Below are 19,144 nucleotides of genomic sequence, written 5' to 3'. Positions count from 1 at the left end.
TACATCTAAGTTTTCAATTTATATAAACTCATTATTTATTAGATAACGTTGAACACTTATCTTTTGTTTTCTGTTAATTTTTTTTTCTGTCAATGGTTCAACTCATCCAATATTTACAAAATTCACTAAAATCCATAAAGTATATTTCCTTTTCATATTTATAAAAATAATGTATTATATATCATGAAATTTCTCTTATAAAGAGTTGTTTACTTTTGTTTGTAGTTATATATTTGTTATTTGATTATCTATTTTAAGATTTATATTATTACAATTTCCTCTTTAATATTTATTTATTGTTAAAGAAAAGAAAATATGTGTTTTTAACATTATATATTTAAGGTACTTTTATAATTTAATAGCGATAGTAGTGTAAACAATTACTAATTTATCAGAAAAAAAAACAAATGTTGAATATAAATAATGTGTAAAATATTTTTGAAACAAATGAAAATCACGTTATTCCACACACACGTGTAATATATAATAAATAAATTTCAATTAATACATTAGAAGAAAGTTTGTTATAGTAATTTTCAAGATAGAAGGTTGGTGCTAATTATGGTGATGGATGTTGTGAGTTTGTAGTTGTGTACTTTCATTTCAACATTTATTTCCTTTTAATGGAAATTGTACAAGAAATGCCTTTCTAATACACACACATATATTTTTTGGATGAGAAAAACCTTATTAACTAAAGCATAATTTTTAATTCAATTGTATAGATTTATATTTATGAAACTAAATTTATTTAAAAAAACTTAATTTTATTTACATTTATATTTATTATCTAATTGATTTGATTTTTTTTAGAAAAAATGTTTTTATTTTATCTAATATTGTTATATAATTATTTTAATTATATTTTAAGACTAATTTTTTTATTTTATATTTTAAGTAATGTTATTTAATTTTTTTTAAAAGTCTACATATATCTATCCATATAAGTTACAAATATAAAATAATTGCATAATAGTTTTTAGAAGGAATATCTTATAAATAATTGACCATATGACTGTCCGATCAGCAAGAACAGTATCTGTAACTTTTTTTATTCTATAACGTGAACCGAGTTGTCTCACTAGTCAAACCTTAAACATAGTTTAAGACTAAGGATGATTATATTAAACCAAAACATAATCATTAAAAGTTGAGCCATCATTAAATCAAGATTAATCTAAAGTCGACTTTGGAATTTATATAAATACATGTTTAAGAATCAAAGCATGATTATTACAAGTTGGACCGTAATTAGACGAACACTAATCCAAAATTCATTTTAAAATCTATAAATACAGATTTGAAGTATTGTAGTAAATTAGTTACATTTAATTTGTATTTATCAATAAACTGTTAAATCTATACTCACTTTAACGTCAAACTACATTTTATAAATAACCTTCAAACTACATTTTATAAATAACCTTTAAACTATATTTTATAAATAACCTTTAAGTTAGACAAAACGGTATAATGTGTTTGAAATTAGACTAACAAAGTAAATAAAAGGAATTATTCACTTCGATTTAATTAGTTACTAGTCCGTGTTTGCTATATAATCCCTAATAAAGTAAGTAGTTTCACTTATAAGCTAATGAAGCTAGGTGTTTAAATAATATACTTTTTTTTGTTTTTTTGAAATCTTTATCATTTAATTTTGTTATATTTAAGTGAATCCGTATGAAATTAGTTCTAAAGTTTTGTCATTTTAACTTAAACATTTTGAAATATTAATTTTTGTTTATAAATAGTTTTTTTATTCAATCACCAAAATACCATTTCATATTAGGACTTATATATATATATATATAATTTTATTTTTGTACCTATCAATACTATTTTTCTTTAAAAATCTTATTTTACTATGCAAATTATTCACATATTCTAACATTACATCATAAAACAAGAAGTTTTCATTTGAGTGGAACTTCTAATTATTTATGCGCTACTTAAGTCACTTGTCAAATTTTCTTTACCTATTTTCATTACTATTCTTCAGCACATTTTATTTGTTCCAATTTTTGTACTTGTCAGAGGTAAAATATTAAGGTGGGGAACACATTTCAATAAATATATAAATGTTAAAGATCTCAAAACATTCTTGTTTTTGAAATGATAGCAATATATAATAGAAAAATATAATTTCACAAACTAAACCTCTTTAAAATATTTAAACTTAAAAGTAATAATCAACAATTTCACCTTTAACTAGAAATCTTGGTAACTTTATATTTAATAATCATGTTTTTTTACAAAAAGTCGTATTATATACCAAAAATAAAATAAACTATTTTATTCATTGAATTATCTTTCAAGATAATAACCGTCATGACCATTGAAAAATAATGTTTCAAGATAGTTGACATATAGAAGAATATAAAAAAAACCTATAACTTTAAAAGCAAATTTATGGTAAACTTCCAGCATCAAATTGGTTTCTCTAAACTTTAAATTAAAAACATGAATTTTGAAGTGTATTTGATATAAAAATGTAAAAATATATATTGAAATCCTACAATGACAGAAGAATAAAGATAATATAATAAAATAACGAGAATAAAATATGATTATTTTAGCAAAATTTATATTCTTAGTTAGATATTAAAATGTTTATAATATGTGTTCTTTCCTGTTGAAGAGATACTAAGGTCTTAGAAAGAACTCTGGCTATTCAACAACAAAACTTTGATCCTACAATACATTTTATTATATGAATCATACAATTGCATTCAACTTAAATTCAAGATTAACTTTTCATCTAACAAAGTTCCATCATATCAAATTGCTTTCACTGTCCGCCGAACAAAATTATTAGAAATTCTGAGTTATTATTTCAATATCATAATTATTTCTATTCATGTTAATTATTTTTACTTTTTTACATAATATTTTTATTTTAAAGCCACAGAAAATACTATACAAAATTGTCAGGAATATTAGCACTACCATAAATTACTTCCATAAAATCCAAATATCAAATTTGCAAGCTAAGAGAATGAAACCTTACATAAGAGGGAGAACTAGTTTGATAAAATCCTTTAGGCCTGTATATTAAGAATTTAGCAATACATTTGTAAGATTCTACCAGTCCTTCAGCAGCTCATTGGCAGCATCCATGAAGCTAACCTTGTTTTTCTTTGTAGTTATAGGCTCTGTTTCTGCATTGGAGGTTTCTGCTAGTTTCTCTTCTCTAACACTAAGATTCATAGGTTGCTCAACTTTTTGGGTGCCAAGAGTAGGAATCATGTCAAATAACATCGCCTGAAGGGGGTCAGCAGAAAAGTCTAATTTCTCTACCACCTCATTCTTTTGGTCATTGTACCTATCAGTCATTTCTATTTCAGGAATCAACATTCTTTCATGATCATTGTCCTTCAAGTCCTCCAGCTTGTTGTCTACCTTATTTTGTTCAGAACTTTCCACTGTCCTAGAAACTTGGACATTTTCCCGTTCCTCATTCTCCTGGGGTTCTGAATGTTTCTTATAAAAGTTAAGACTTCCTGCTCTGGTGTCAATCTCCTGCTTGTCACGAGAATCGCTTTCATCCGATGATTCGTATTCCCATATTTTAGTAGGCTTTTTCACATTTTGTGGTCGTGCTCTTCGAGTTTGTTTGCCAGTTGGTTTTACATTTTTTATGCCACTGCCCACAGGTCTTCCTCTTTTCCTTTTGATACCCTTCTCTCGGGATAAGAAGGCCATACTGTCTTCGCATGCAACTTGTTCACTTCTTTTCCGATTTCCCTTGTCAGAGAAAGATGTATTTTGGTGTTGTGTGTTATCTCCACACTGATGAGCCTCTAACGCCAAGTCCAGTCCACTGAAACAGAGCTAAAAACCATCAAATGCTGAGGAAAATATTGAAAATATTGATAGGAGAGAATTACTAAGGACGATTTCCAACATTTAACCACAGCCAATACCACCTATTTCGCATTTATTGCCTGATTTACCATTTCAAACAGCAGAGGCTTTCATCATCAATATTCTTAGCTGAGGATACTAGAAAGCTGGAAGAAAATGTTTGAAATACGTAAAGTTTTCCCAAATACTAAATTCTAGTTTTTATCAATCTACGGGCTCAGTTTTCAGCGACAATGAAATGATTTCTACATGTTGGTGCTTTCTAGTCCCCACAATCTGATGTGTAACATAAGTTGGTTCAAATTTGATTGTGTAGCTCATCAAGTGAATTTATCATTTTTTTTGTTCTTTCCTCTTTCATTTGATTTCAAGATGAATACAGTGACGTCTAAAGGAATTTGTAGCATTTGGGTTTGGACATTTTCTGAAGCTATTCTTGCAAATTATCATCAAATTTTGTCCCCTTCAGTGAGCAAAGCAACTTATGATGTGCGGTTTATTAAGTATAAAAATTGCAATCAGATTCTTTTTCCTTCAATCTAAAGAGAAAAAGTTACTCGGAAAGAACGAGGGAAATTATAACTTGCAGTAGGAAAAGGTACTCTTCAAACAAAGAATATAAAACAAGGAGGAAAACAATGAAAAATGAAGTAAAATTGTCCAATCTCTTTGCAGAGGAGAAGCTATAAATATAATCCTATCAAACTGGAAATCTTAAAGCAAAGGGATGATGACATTAAAACTGTAATCAGCTCGGTTTAGTTGAGGATAAAACAAATAGCAAAGCAAATCATACCTCAATAAATTCAATCTCCAGTTTATATAATAAATGAACAAATAAATCTAATTGAATTAGCATAACATAAATATAAATCTTAGCACTCCTAATCATTCATGCCCTGCAGGCCATCGACACTCAAAGACACTAGAACAAAGCCCCAAGAACTTGGCAGAACACTATAGTTACAGGTTACAGGCTTACAACACTCGTGAGGAACATATATTATATCAATATTAAAGCAATTGGATTTACAAAAGGTTCGAAATTGACACCCCCCACAAGTCACAGAACTAAAATGCTGCTTATGCATAAACTTACCAATCTTCAGCAGTTGTCTCTTCTATTCCCCAGGGCTTCAAACTGTAAGAGTCTTCTGGTAATCTTTGGCTACTGTCTGAACAATCTTCCAACCACTGGGAATTAACTATATACAACCTCTTGCTTCGGAGAATTTTCCTTTCTACTGAAGTGAAACTGCATAGCCAAAATCATGTTAGAAAATCTGAGAAATATCTGATATCATTTTTATATCTTCCTATTTTAAAGGTATCCTAGATAATTTGTTAGGATTTATGTTTCTTTAAAATTTGATATGGTTCCTTGTTTAATTAAAATCTTTGTAATTATATAGGCCTATTGTATATTGTAAATAGGTATATCATCTTCTATATTTATTTATTGCATTAAATCTATATAAACGGATTCTGTTGTGTAGTCAAGACCCATGGCTTCCGGCATCTCTTACGTTTTTCTTCTATCAAAGAAAGTCTTACCAACACCATTTTACACATTGTCAAATTTATGCATGTTATTTTTTGTTTTACCTGTTTTAATCACAATCATAGTCCATTCTCCGGGTAGGACAATCTCACTGCAAAACCTTTCAAGTGTTCTAGTTGGGTACTCTGGTAAAATTAACTGTTTATTTGATTTAGGCCATCACCTAGTAACCTAGGTATATTCTATTCTTCAAATAAATATTTTACGATCCTTCTTCTAACCGAGAAATCCCTACTCCTTTTCCTACCTCTAGTCCTTCCTGCTTTCTTCGTTTTTTAGTGCTGACGATCACACAACATTCAGGCAAGCCTTGTTTTGAAGGACGTTCTCCACTCTTTAAGAATCACCACTTTCACTCGTTCTATGCTTTGGTTCTTTTAGAGTTTGGATTTGAACCTAACTCAAGGCCAAAATCTAGTTTAAGAGATGAGGGTTGTCACTTATATAGTATATTGTTATCATATCAGTCACTATGAGATCTAAAATACACTCTTTAAGCCAATCTCAACCTTGAAGCTTGCCGACTAAACATGAGTGAGTGGTCTAATAACAACCAATTAGAGATGGTCCTATACACTTAACAACAATTGCTATAATAACTACGGTATCATTTTAAAATTTAGGTTTGGATCTAGCCTTATCCACGAGATATATATATATATATATATATATATATATATATATATATATATATATATATATATATTCTATTTTGACAATATTCACTAGTAAATATGGGATTTCCAACAAATTCCCACATTTTGCTAATGAAGAAGGTACTCAAACCTCATCTTGTTTATGAATTTCTTATGATCAAGTTTTTCACAGCACCACAAGACAGAGAGCTCTTTGTTTCCATTCCTAAACTCACAGGTGATATGATCTTCTACAAGCTGTTATCAACTAAATGAGATGTCCACTCTTAAATAAATAGGAAAAACATGAAAAAATGAAAAAGACCTAACCAGAAACTGAGAAACTAAAACTATACTGTCATAACAAATTGTACTGCATAAGTAGTTGATGATGCTCACTTAACAAGGTAGCAATAGACAGAGCACTTACCTACTCAGTATTTGTTCAAAGTCAGTCAGACATCCTGGCACAAGAAAGGCCACTAAATGGGTTGCAGAAGTAAGATTAGAGGTAACTTTTCCACCACCCATGAGAACCTCAAGCTTGAATCTCCTCAAAGCAAGTTGTAATATATAATGCCAATCTCCTTTCCTATATGAAGATATTTAATAATGAAGCTAAGGAATGAACTACGTGAAAATAAGGATCATAATCAAAATCCTGAAATCTCATTTTAACTGCTGAAGGTAAAAATTATTTTTGATTCAACATAATATCTTACGATGAAGGTGTTGCAGTGTGGAAATAAATTGAACATCCACAAAAGAAAGACCACTTATCCTTTGGGCAGTATTTTTTCCTGTAATGATCGACAGTGCTGACATCTTCAGACTTACTAATATTGCTTAAGAGCTGCAAAAGTTTATATAAATGAAAGTTAACCTAAAATACAGGTACAATCTAACTTGACTTTGCTAAATATTAAGGAAAAAGAAAAACACATGACACACATCAATCAAGTAGTTATTAGCTACAATGTACACAACCCATCATATGGAAAAGGTCTACACCAACAGAAGAAGTTATAACTTGGCCTTATCAAAGCGAATGCAACAATCTAAGAGAAAAATACATTAACTAAAGCTTGACTAATTGAAAATCATACCCTAATTTTCACATTAACATGGTGGTTTTGTCTCCTTTACATTTCAACATGTGAATTTTTAATAGAGTAAAAAGTTTGACAACATAGAAACTAGCTAGTAGAAAATGCTATTACCTGCTTGATGTCTCCAAGATCTAGGTCCATGTAGAAAGAGTCTGAGAACTCATCAATTTCTTCTCGGAACTTCTTCTTTGTCAGTTCAGATAGGAAAAGGAAGTACCTTTCGATTGAAACATTAAAAGCAACATATAGCGAGATAAGCTTTTACAGGATGTAAGTAAGTTTATATTCAGTCATATAACTCACTTGGGCTGTAAGCAGACAAGCTTTTTTTGCTCATAACAGTCTAGTACCCAAGAATAATGAATGATATCACCATGACGCTTTGCTGCTTCAAATTTAAAGCCTGCAGCACAGGAAACTTCTTTTGTTAGATCTTCAGCCAACAAATTTGTTCTTTTCATGCAAATGCAATTGCACATGTATATAAACAGAGAGAGAGAGAGAGAGAGAGAGAGAGAGAGAGAACCCTTGCTGTCTGCGGCAACACAATGTGTGACTGAGTTGTTCAAATTCATTGAAAAAGTTCCCCCATTCTCAGCAACTATTTTGTGCAAGGACTCAAGAGAATGCGATGAAGGCACATTAGCAAAGTCTGCACATGTCAAGGTAAACTGTATTGCACTGTCAACCTCCAGGAAAATTATGAGGAAGGAGGGGTAAAGCAAGCGACAAAATATCTTTGTAATGGAAAGAATTGTTTTCCCTATTCTACGGCAACAAAAGGCCATTTTATTAAGAGAGGAAAATAAGAATAATGGAGCCCAAAGGGATTGCCAAAAAAAAAGGAGCAAAAGAGGGAATTTGGAAAATGTAACAAAATTCGGATGCAGGTCATGTACATGCGTGGAATAAAATAGGATAGTTGTACAATGTCATAAACGATAATACACCACCATTAACACGAGGAAATAACTATAAAGGAAGAATTTTAAACAAAACGTATATAGAAAATAGAAGTAAATTAGTGGACAGCTGATTAGTAGCTAGCAAAATTCACCAGGATACAGAACATCATATTTGACAATATTAAGGAGCCCCCCTTAATGCTGGAAATATCAGTTTGAATTAAATGAGAAGGAACGATGGACATGTTTTTCTTTTCTCCCCTAGTGGAGGATTTCATTCTTTTTGGTTTACTGTCCTGTTTGCTGCCATATTCTGTATCCCTCTGTGTGGTACCATTGCTAGAATGCACTAGTTCTATAAATGCTGTAGAGTGAGAAAAGGAAAGCAGTCAATCTTACAGAAACATCAATCCATCATCAATACCACAATCACATGTTGCAAATCCCTTACATTGAACATCAAGGCATTCGTTCCAAGCTTTGTCATATCTCACCCTGTCAATCCTAGGAAATCTCAGGCTGTAAGGTGCAGCAAATACCTGTAAATAAAATCATTCAGATTAAAACTGTGCAATTCACAGGACATGAAAGGCTATGTAGACTGTAGTCCTTCCAGTTTTAGATAGACACAATGCATTTGCGAGGACATACCTCAGATTCTATAGTTCGGATATCACTGGTAATAGACAGAATAATTGATCTGCATTAAGAGAGGGGTAAATACTGATCAACATTGAAAATAATACAAATGACATGGCTTAACAAGTTCCTAATTAAGGTGGACTGGAGATACTTACTTCTCAGGGCTATCAACCCACACATCAGGTCTTTCTTTTGAATGATTAGTTACTTGATAAAAACTTGGTGGCCTCTTCTTTGGATATTCATACTTTCTGACAGAAAGAGGCAGAGAAGTTGAAGATATTTGATACACTATAGTATACCATTTAACTTTTTAGCTTCATCACCAGAACATGCAAATAATTTAAATACACAAGGAAAAACATGAATTATTACTGCATTAAAGAAATTAACCTGAAAATATAACTTACCTGAAGTATGGTTTTAATTTGGTTATTACAACATCAAGCTCCTCATCAGAGAGTCCAGTGCCAACTCTGCAAAAGGATATAAACCTGCAATATAAATAAGAATCTCATTAATGGAGCCATGTATACACAGCAATGCATATAAGTTAAAACAAGCTATAAAGTATCCCAACTTAAAAATTTAACCAAAAGGAGTACCATTGTTTGCTAACAGCACAGAAACAAAACGAAACATAAAATTTGTGAAACTTCACCAAATTCAAGGCACAATTCATTTATATTACAGATGTTGGTGTCAATACCAAACTAATTTAGCAAAACCAAAGTATGTTATTTACCACATGCTAGCAATATTGAAAAGTTTTTCACTTTTAGAGAAGAAATTCATTAAAAAAGCTGAACTATTTATAGAAAGAATCAAACTAGATGAGATGAAACTAATCGAGTTAAAACCATTTGTCCCATCTTTGTAGTGCATGCACACACCAAACTCATTTAGTTGAAACTACTTGTCTCAGGCATCTGGTGAAAAAACAAGACCAATAGACTTGGGACAATGACAGAGCCAGTGCATCTAGAACAAAGTCAAGGAGAATGCATTTGGGACAAAGATGGGACAAAAACGAAGTAAGTGCATCTATGATGAAGACAAGACTAACGATCATATAGAACAAAGATGGAACCAATGTATCTAGGACAGACAAGATAAGTATCTAAGACAAAGATAGGACAAAAACGATGTAAGTGCATCTAAGATGAAGACAAGACTAACACGCATATAGAACAAAGATGGAATCAATGTATCTAGGACAGACAAGATAAGTATTATGTGATCATATATAAAGAATGTGTGAATATAATTTTTACATTGGATCAGATCATATCTAGCCACTGTGTCAACAGTAGTGATTTTCAGAGCCAAAATCATGAAAAGTTTGGAAACTGAAAATCACGTTGCACTTTATAGTTAACACATGAAACAACAATGCTATGACAAAGCATTGTGTTGGAATATCTACCTATTCCTCCAATGGTCACTATGTAGCACCAGGCCACGGTACTTCAAATTTACAGCTTCTATTCACTGTCTCATGCTCTCATGGTTGTGCATGTTGGTGGGTCAAACAGAAAAGTTTACCTGTTGATAACCTAAGTTTATATGATTCCATCCCATGTTTATTTTCTGTTTTCCCCTGGTAACTTTTGTGTTTTATTTCAAGGACAAGACAACCAGTGTTTGGAACGTTAGTTTTAACAATTCGTCCCTTATTCACATTAGATTTTCGTATTTAAATAAAAAGAGAAAAGAATAATTTAAATTACATGCACTATAATCTAGTTTATTATTTTATCAAATTTAAATAAAGATATTTTCCAATTAAGATATTTTAGAAGCTAAAAAGTGCACTTGTTTATTGATTATGAATCTTAACCATACAATTTGATTTTCAATTTGGAAGATGGGTCATCCCATTCACGTTTTGTATCCTGATTCAACTACCATGAAGCTCAACATCAGAATGAAGATGAACATACAATGTATGGACTGCAATTACAATATTAAGTTCATGCATTTCTACCAGGTTTTAAGAATGGAAATTAGAGCAATGGAGAAGTAAGGATTAGCATAAGAGAGTTGGCACAAGGGAAAATTGAAAAAGTGAAGTAGGCAATCATGATGGTGGTTGTTGGAGGTGGAGCAATGGTGAGTCCGTGTTGCCACAATGATGGTTGATCATTTTTTAGGTTGTGTGCTATTTAGTTGGATGGGGGAATAAGGGAGGAGGAAGAAACTAAGTTGCAACATGGGACTAAAATTTTTCACTTTTAAATGAAAAGGGACAAAAGCCATAACCTCACATATTTATAAGAACCAAAATCATAAAAAGTCCCAGACACATTTATACCGCATAGGTTGTGCATTTGGTGATTGACGTTCTGCAAGGCCAACCAAGAATTGAGCAACCTGAAAAGAAAATAAGCATGCTCTTACAAGCTAATTTGAAGAACAATGAAATAAATTGTTAAAACATAGGCCTAATGCAATGGAAAAATAACCAAACCTGTCCTCCGCGTCGTCCAGAACCATAGTAGCCACCTAGAAATAGCAAAAGCAACAAAGTAAAAACAACCATGTTATAAACTCTACTTTAGAACGTACAAATTTAAGAACACAAATCAAATACCTATGATAAGTACATCCAAATCAGAGCCAGCTTGAATGTATTCAGGCTTCAATTTTAGCCACTTTCCACTACGATCACTAGGTTCCCATTTAGAGCTGTGGTCTTTTAAAACAATTCCCTCATCTCTAAAGAAAGAAAGAAAAAAAAAGTGTTAGTGTAATAAGACCTAATGGTAGGGTAATGTAAAGTGGAACAAGAGTAGAGGATCACAGCCATTAAAACAATGTAATTCTACAAAGGTTTAATTAAGTTTTAAGTCTTTTATAAATTTGAGTATTTTCAATTGAGTTTTTATTAAAGTTTCTTGGTTTATTGGGTACTCAAAATTCTTATATTTTTCAATTGAGTGACGTGACGGCTATTTTGTCATGTCATTCTGCTTACTTGTCCACGTGTTAAGAAATGTGAAATTTTGTAGTTGATATTAAAATGATATTACAATTGATGTCAAACAACAAATAACATTTATTACTTTAATTGAAAACATGTTGGATAACAAGGGGCTGAGACCGTCACCTACATCAATAGTGGTGATAGCAACACTCCCTTCGTTGGTGATGACATGGAAGTTATCGGAGAGCAAAACAATCTTGTTATCCAACATATTTTCAAGTAAAGTGTTACGATATTAGGTGATAGGATAGGAGGAAGGGAAGCCAAACGGTAGGGTAAAGCAAGTCGAATGGTAGGTGGTAGGGGTACGCAAGCCGAATGGTATCAAGCATAGGGAAGCAAGCCGAACGGTTGGAGGCAGACTGAAGCAAGCCAAATGGTAGGAGGCAGAGGAACACAAACCGAACGGTAGGAGGCAGGGTAAAGAGATGTAACCGATCGATTGAAGATGGGCGGGAACTAATTACAGTAAAAGGAGCCATATTCGAGGAGAATATCCAGTATAAGTTAATTAGAGTAAATAAATATATATTCCAGGAAAATATTCAATATAAGATATTTATAATTAAGGATATATGCCAGGTAAATATAAGGGGGGATATTTATATTAAATATAGGGATATTTATATTAAATGCAGATATATTCTAGGGAAATATTTAGTATGAGATGGGCGGGAAATAATTAGTATAAATAAAGCTAGAGGCTATTGTTAGAGTTATGTTTTTGATTATTGAGTTTGGTTGGCAGGCGACTATGTGTCCTGTGAGGGAGGTTATACTCCCAAGTAATTGAAGGAGGTTATGCTCCCAATTATTGTTTACTTTTTTTATTCAGATATTACCATCAATAAAAGAAATTCGTTAGTTCAATTCCATTCTTTCATTATTATTTTGCTTACTTTGAGTGTGTGAGGTTGTTCTGGTTAAGTTTCGTACTCAGGTATGTAACATAAAGCAACAAAATTCACCTATCACTTTATATTATCTGCATATTAACCACAAGACCTCCTATTTCTTAATACATGGAAACAAACAAGACGAAGCAAGATATTAAATAGTAGGGACTTAGTATAAAAATATAAAAAATTTGAGTACTCAATAGACAAAAAAATTTAATACGGATTCAATTGAAAATACCAAAATTTATGAGGGACTTTAAACTTAATTAAGCCTTCTATAAAATATTGCCATGTTATAGATGACTGCTTCAAATATCGCCATATAGCTTGTTCAAAAAAATTAACAACAATAAATCAAGGTTTTCACTAACCTATTTTCAATGGTTTCCTTGAAAAACCTCTCAACTTCATCAACTTTATGAGCAATAAATGACCAACAAGGTTCACCTGTATAACAGCACAAATACCACATATATTATATCATACGAGCCTGTAGTAACTCATTGATTCAATAAGAAAATCAGGTGAAAATTAATAAATGAGGATATTGAGAATAAAAAATAGTATCAAAGACATATGTATTACCACTAGAAATGTTGATGCAAACTCAAGATCATCCATAAAAATAAAAATCACACACACACACACACACACATATATATATATAATGATGATTGTAATGACATGACAATGAAATGAATGGTAGCAATATGGAGGAGATGGATAGAAAAATTTGAATCATTACATTAACCAAACTTAATTAATTCATGTTATCAAAAGTGAATTTTAAACCTAATTTAACCTCAAAATTAATTTGTAATATGAGATTTGCATCCACTTATATACTATAAATTTATAATATGGTAATATTTCTAGATGATGTGAGATTTCTAACACACTCCTCATGCTAAAGATTGAACATTTAAAGCATAAATTAATTTGTAAGATGAGATTTGCATCACTTATATACTATAATATGGTAATATCTCCAGATGATGTGAGATTTCTAACACACTCCCCATGCTAAAGATTGAACATCTAAAGCATAAGATGAGAAAGTTGTGAGTAGTCTTACAATAGCTTGATAACAATTCACACAATAGGCCCACCAAACCTTACAAAGACACCATTTTGGCCATATCTATGCAAAACACCCCAAAACATCAAGGACAAGAGGTCCGATAGATGCCCGATAAGAGGTGACAAACCTCAAGATAGACTCTTGTACCATTTTAGAAAGTGAGTTTTAAAGTTAAGTCAACATCACAAAAGTAACTTATAAAGTGAAATTTACACTTACTTATATGCTATAATTTGATCATATCTCTAGAAGATGTGGGATCTCCAACACAAGTCATTCTCATCAAACCACTGTAAACACTATTCATTTTTAAGAACTCTTCTTTGTGGTTGTATTCTTTTCTTACAACAAAAATTCTTCTGTTAGCTATCCTTATGTATAACCAAATTTCTCTGTCTAAGACAATTTATCATAACAAATTGGTAATACAGTTATTGCATTTGCAAAGTTTGATGTGCAGAAATTTACTACAGGAGAGACAACATAACTACAGAATATTTAATTACCCTATTTTAGGCTAATAACGTAAATATAGAATCAATCTAAGTGACCTTAATATTGTCAATTACTATATCTACAGGATCTAACATATGAACAAGATTCTATCAATAACAAAGACTCTCAACAAATCAAAAATGGAAACTTCCTAAAATCAGCTTCGAACTGAGAATCCATAAGCATAATTCTGCACTATAAGTAGTTTGATGGTAAAGGCATGTCCTTGAAGATGTGGGCATTCTATATACCAAAAACACTTAAAGGGAATCTTACTACAAGAGAGAAGTATGGTGTTGTGAAACTTCAAGCTTCATTTCATTTGCCATTTCTCAATAGAGAATGCAACTGCACAATATTTACCACTAGGTCGTGTGATCATCTAGATTAGTGTCCCCAAACCTCAAGCATTATCTTTCTCTATCCTTGCGTTTCCTCAAGTTACAATAAGAAATAATACAATAGTTGCCTATTCATGGCTAAGAACATAAATTTCATAAATACAGTGCAAATGAAATATCAACTAAAACCATATCAGCAATCTGCAATCATGAAAATTGGATTGAAGTGAAAGGCTGTTGGGAAATTCCTTAAAGCACACAAGACAAGACAAATTGTTTGTGAGAAAAATCTTACCTGAAGTAAGATGACTGTTGATACCAGCATTAGGCACCAAAACTTCCAACCGTCCCTTCATTGGCCTAACAACTTTACATAAAATCTCATGTCTTTCCTTCAAAGATTGGTGAATCACACTAGTATCTCCAAAATAAAGGATATCAAACGCAACATCTAGCCACCTCAAGTCAAGGCATATCATATATAATATTTTATTGCATTATAAAATATTCATCACCTATAGATATGCATTCTTCCATTGAAATCAAAACCATATCAAATTTCTTGACAGGAATTAATGTTTGAAAGCTTCATATACAAGGATACAGCATAACTGCATCAAGAAAAGGCCATGAAAAGATTAAAATTGAACTTGATAGTTTCTTATTAAAAAAAATTACAAAATAGATAACCTGTCTGTCACTATCAAGTCCATCTCTTGCTGCCTTGGCTGCAAATAACAGAAAAACATTAAATGGTTGTTACAGAAAATTAAAGATTTATGCTTTGTTTGGACAAGGAGAGAAACAGAAAAGAAAGAAGTAGGGTAGAAAAAAGTACAAGAACAGGAAAAGTGAGAAGAAAATGAATAGATTTTTAAGGTGTTTAGATTCAAGAAGAGAGAGAAGTGGAGTTTTCTCTCCATTGATTAGGTTGCATAATAGAGTGGAGAAAGAAAACAAGTTTTCCTCATAAAGACATAATTTCCCTTGATATATAAAGATTTTTAAGAGATTGGAAAAAAATTAAAGGTTATAATTGTAATTTTAGGAGGGGCCCACAAATTGTTTGCCTCTTTCTTCATTTTCTTCCCATCAAGGTTTTTCTTTTGTTGAGATGGGTCCCAAATTTTATTTTCTATCATCTCTAATGTCTCCTTAACCAAACAGCATAAAATCACTTATTCTCTCTCACTTTTCAATTTCTTTTGAAACAAAGGTTGGTGGTGATCAAGTTATATTAAGTACATGCCTATTTCCTGATTTGAGCCAAACTCAGCAAAGCGTTTTGAGGATTTGTCCCACACCAACATTTCACCATCAAGGATACACCTAAGAAAGATTGCAAGGACACAAGAAAAAAATACATTAGCTATTTCTGAAACATACATACATACACGACTTTCACTAAATAAACATGTATAGTTGCATGCAACCTTCCCATCGAGATGAGTAAACAAATGGGATAGAAATTATTTGAAGTAAACAAAATTGTAATCAAAAGCACTATAAATGTTCACCTATCTACAAGAATGTTTTGTATTATGATATCTGACATTGCATGTGCATATTCAGAATGATCTATAAAGTTCCTGCAAAGATGAAAAAGTAAATAACAACTGCGTTGTATCAGAACTTGTCATAGTAAATATATATCTTGATAAAAATAATCAACAAGAAAGAAATCCCATAATATTATAAGATTTTCAGAAATGACGCAGCAAATGGAAAACCCAAGATAAACAAAAAAAAAACTCATGCTGTGTTACATTAAGCTTTTTCTGCAATATAAAATTATTGAATAAATAAAACATTTCATCAAGCAATCATGTTGTTTCAAGGTCAGAAATAACATACATACAGGGAAGGTTGGATGAAAACAAGAATTCCCTGAGGTGAAACGGTGACAGTAGACAGGCTGAAGTATAAAAATAATAAAATATAAAATACATTTGATGCAAAGCACATTTATGCACCTGCCTTGAGAAAAAATGTATCTCAGTTCCGTTTTTATGAATTTGAATTCGGTCGCCATCAAATTTGCACTCAACAACCACTTCCTTCCCATGAAGCTAAATAAACGCAGAGTACAAAAATGAAGAGTAATAAGTACCAAACTAATAAATTCACTATGCATGAATTGTTCTACAATGTGAGCCACTGAGACATTGACTCTATGGGGCGTTGCTGTCATAGAAATTTGGGTGTTATGGTGTGCTCAAGTCTCCCCCTCAACAACTAGCTTTTAAGGGGGAGTTTCCCAAGTCCTTAGTTGTTTATGAGATCCAAAACACAGTAATATAGTCTCCATGTCATGTAGTCATGGAAAAGGATAAGAATGACAAGTGATTTGGTCAAAACATAAGTGACTGATAAAAAGGGTTAGCAAAGCAAACCTTCTTCCATGCTTCAGTTGCATTAGCAACTCTCTTAGCTAATTGGGGGCGGACAGCTTTCCCAACTTCAATATCCTACAGAAGAAAAGAAGATCTAAAAATGATTGCATAAAGCATATTAACAAGCAATATGCAGATAGAATGTTCATGTATATTTCAATCTTTATTTTAGAATGAAATACATCAGAGCATTTATAATTATGAATGACTCAACAAATTCTCTCAGCCTCATGGATTTATATTGAAAACATTACAAAACCAAATCCCATACTTTAGGGAAAGGGACTGACACCTATTTACAACTAATACATACACTATTTCCTATTCTAAGTATAAAATAGACCACCTAATTCTCGTATCAAACCACACCCTGAAGCTAAAGCTTGTTTATGTCATGCAACAAGCTTGTTTCATGTGCATGTTACTCATGGACCTTGGAGAGACAGCGAAAATATATGCTAGTTAACAGTTGAAATTTGCATGATGTAACACATTGCCACAAAAGAAATAAGATAACCAAAATGATAGAGGTCAGGTCTAGCAAGGCACATTTAGGCCCCAAGCTCAAAAAATAATGAAGTGACTAATTACCACCATTGAAGACTATACAGATTTCAAACTATTTTTCTAAATCACAACTAACCTGCCGTTTATGCCGCTGATTCCGATCCCTTAGCTTTTCACATACTAGTTTTAAGTCACAGGTAACATTAAACAAGTCTTCTGCATCAGGATGGAACTCATGAAAAATGCTTTTTTCACTAATTCCCAGCTTTAGATCTGCAACAAAATTTAGTTACATGCTCAAAGCTAATTTTAAGATATTAAATAAATTTGTTTACTAGTATAAATGAAAAACACCTTTCAGGATTATCATGATAATCCACTTCATTTCCTGTGCATTTGTCTTTTGGATAAGGGTAGAAAGAACCAAAATTTTCTCAGCCCTGTAGCAATGATCGCGCCATTAAGAATCAAAGATGATAACTCAAAATTATACATAGGAGAAGTATTTTGAGTATATTGAATATCTTTCCTAAGAACAATGGGTCAAGCAGAGATTTCAACCAAATTTTCCCACTTATCAGAACATATAACCTCGCGTAGCACCTACCAATGCTACACACAACAATCACGTGCGAAACTTCAATGTAAACAACAACAAACGCACCTGTTTTCACCGGAAGCCAACCGGTCAAGCAACTCATTCAACTCCCTTATCGTCAACCCTCCTGAAGCGGTCCCTTGCCTGCGGTGCAGCACCTGGATCAAAACCAACAACATTTCACTTTTCACCTCGACACAGCATTACAGAACCCTAAATATACAAAACGGCTCCGTGAACTGACCTCGGTGGCGACGAGGGCGAAATTTCCTGCTGTAGCGCCGGTGGCGGCGCCACCCTTACGCCAATTGATGAGTCGGAGGGCATCGGGGGAGTCACGGGAGATGCCGAGGGCGTCGATGAGGGAGGTGGCGAGAACGGACTCCTTGAGGCCATAGGAGCCGCGCTCGCGATCGAGGTTGGGGAGAATGAGGCGAATAGCGGGGAAGAAGTTGCGGTCAATGCAGAAGGCGTCGAGGAACTTGCGGAACTTGGAGCGCTTCTTCGCCGCCGACTTGCTCCGCTGCGTCCACGTGAAGAGGCTGCACAACACGCTGAATTTGGTTTGCTCCGTCGCCATTTGAACTGAGGGAGCTAAAGAGTAAGGCTTGGATTAACCGCCAAAGCCCCGTGAATGATGTATATTTGTGTTGTGTTAATATTAAGTGAAACACATATCTAACACGATTCAGCGCGACTTGCTGGATACGCATCTGTTTGTTTTTACTTATTTGTTTTAGTATGTTTTTTTTTTAATATTCAGCTAGAAAATAAATAAAATGAAAATTTGTATTTTTTTTTCCAAAAAATATAAAGCTAAATTCCAATTATCTGGCTTCAATGAATATTAAATAGCCCTTAAATTATTTTCTATTTTTTATGCATTTCTGTCATTCTAAATACATATTTATCTCTTTATTTTTTAGTAGTGGCATTCGTAGTGGCAATTTTTAAGACTCTTTATTTTGTTTTATATAATTATTACTTTATAAAATGAGTTAATTTATAAGTATATGAACAAAATCAATCTTAAGTAACCAACTTAGGTCAAACAAAAAAAAGGATCTAATCTAATATACGTCAAAAAAGTTTTGTTCGAAGATGATTCAAATCAGTATGGACTGCCTC

At 32.3% G+C, this 19,144-nt stretch overlaps 1 protein-coding gene across 1 annotated transcript; it reads right to left on the bottom strand.

Moving 5' to 3' along the window:
- Positions 1-2,924: 2,924 nt before the first annotated feature.
- Positions 2,925-18,675, bottom strand: LOC108331720 (DNA ligase 4). The gene is made up of 27 exons (XM_017566608.2): positions 18,261-18,675; positions 18,083-18,174; positions 17,773-17,858; positions 17,555-17,691; positions 16,912-16,986; positions 16,496-16,587; positions 16,036-16,107; positions 15,768-15,847; positions 15,209-15,246; positions 15,123-15,129; positions 14,814-14,969; positions 12,973-13,048; positions 11,310-11,434; positions 11,187-11,221; positions 11,031-11,089; positions 9,127-9,210; positions 8,872-8,967; positions 8,726-8,774; positions 8,526-8,613; positions 8,235-8,438; positions 7,696-7,821; positions 7,473-7,572; positions 7,281-7,386; positions 6,783-6,913; positions 6,491-6,652; positions 4,964-5,119; positions 2,925-3,820 (listed from the first exon to the last, which is right to left on the bottom strand). The coding sequence occupies exons 1-27, from the start codon at positions 18,594-18,596 to the stop codon at positions 3,082-3,084; spliced, it is 3,507 nt and encodes a 1,168-aa protein (XP_017422097.1). The 5' UTR covers positions 18,597-18,675; the 3' UTR covers positions 2,925-3,081.
- Between the last annotated feature and the right edge of the window lie 469 nt (positions 18,676-19,144).

The sequence above is a fragment of the Vigna angularis genome, chromosome 4 (assembly GCF_016808095.1).
Source record: "Vigna angularis cultivar LongXiaoDou No.4 chromosome 4, ASM1680809v1, whole genome shotgun sequence".
NCBI classification, from domain to species: Eukaryota; Viridiplantae; Streptophyta; class Magnoliopsida; order Fabales; family Fabaceae; genus Vigna; species Vigna angularis.
The sequence above is the reverse complement of the archived record's forward strand: the minus strand, read 5'-3'. Positions and strand labels throughout refer to the sequence as shown.

Excerpts from the sequence above, each read along its gene's own strand:
- LOC108331720 (XM_017566608.2), bottom strand. The coding sequence starts at position 18,596 with ATGGCGACGGAGCAAACCAAATTCAGCGTGTTGTGCAGCCTCTTCACG. Across the intron at positions 13,049-14,813 it reads CAACAGTCATCTTACTTCAG|GTGAACCTTGTTGGTCATTT; the intron begins GTAAGATTTTTC and ends GCTGTTATACAG. Across the intron at positions 8,968-9,126 it reads AAATTAAAACCATACTTCAG|AAAGTATGAATATCCAAAGA; the intron begins GTAAGTTATATT and ends TCTTTCTGTCAG.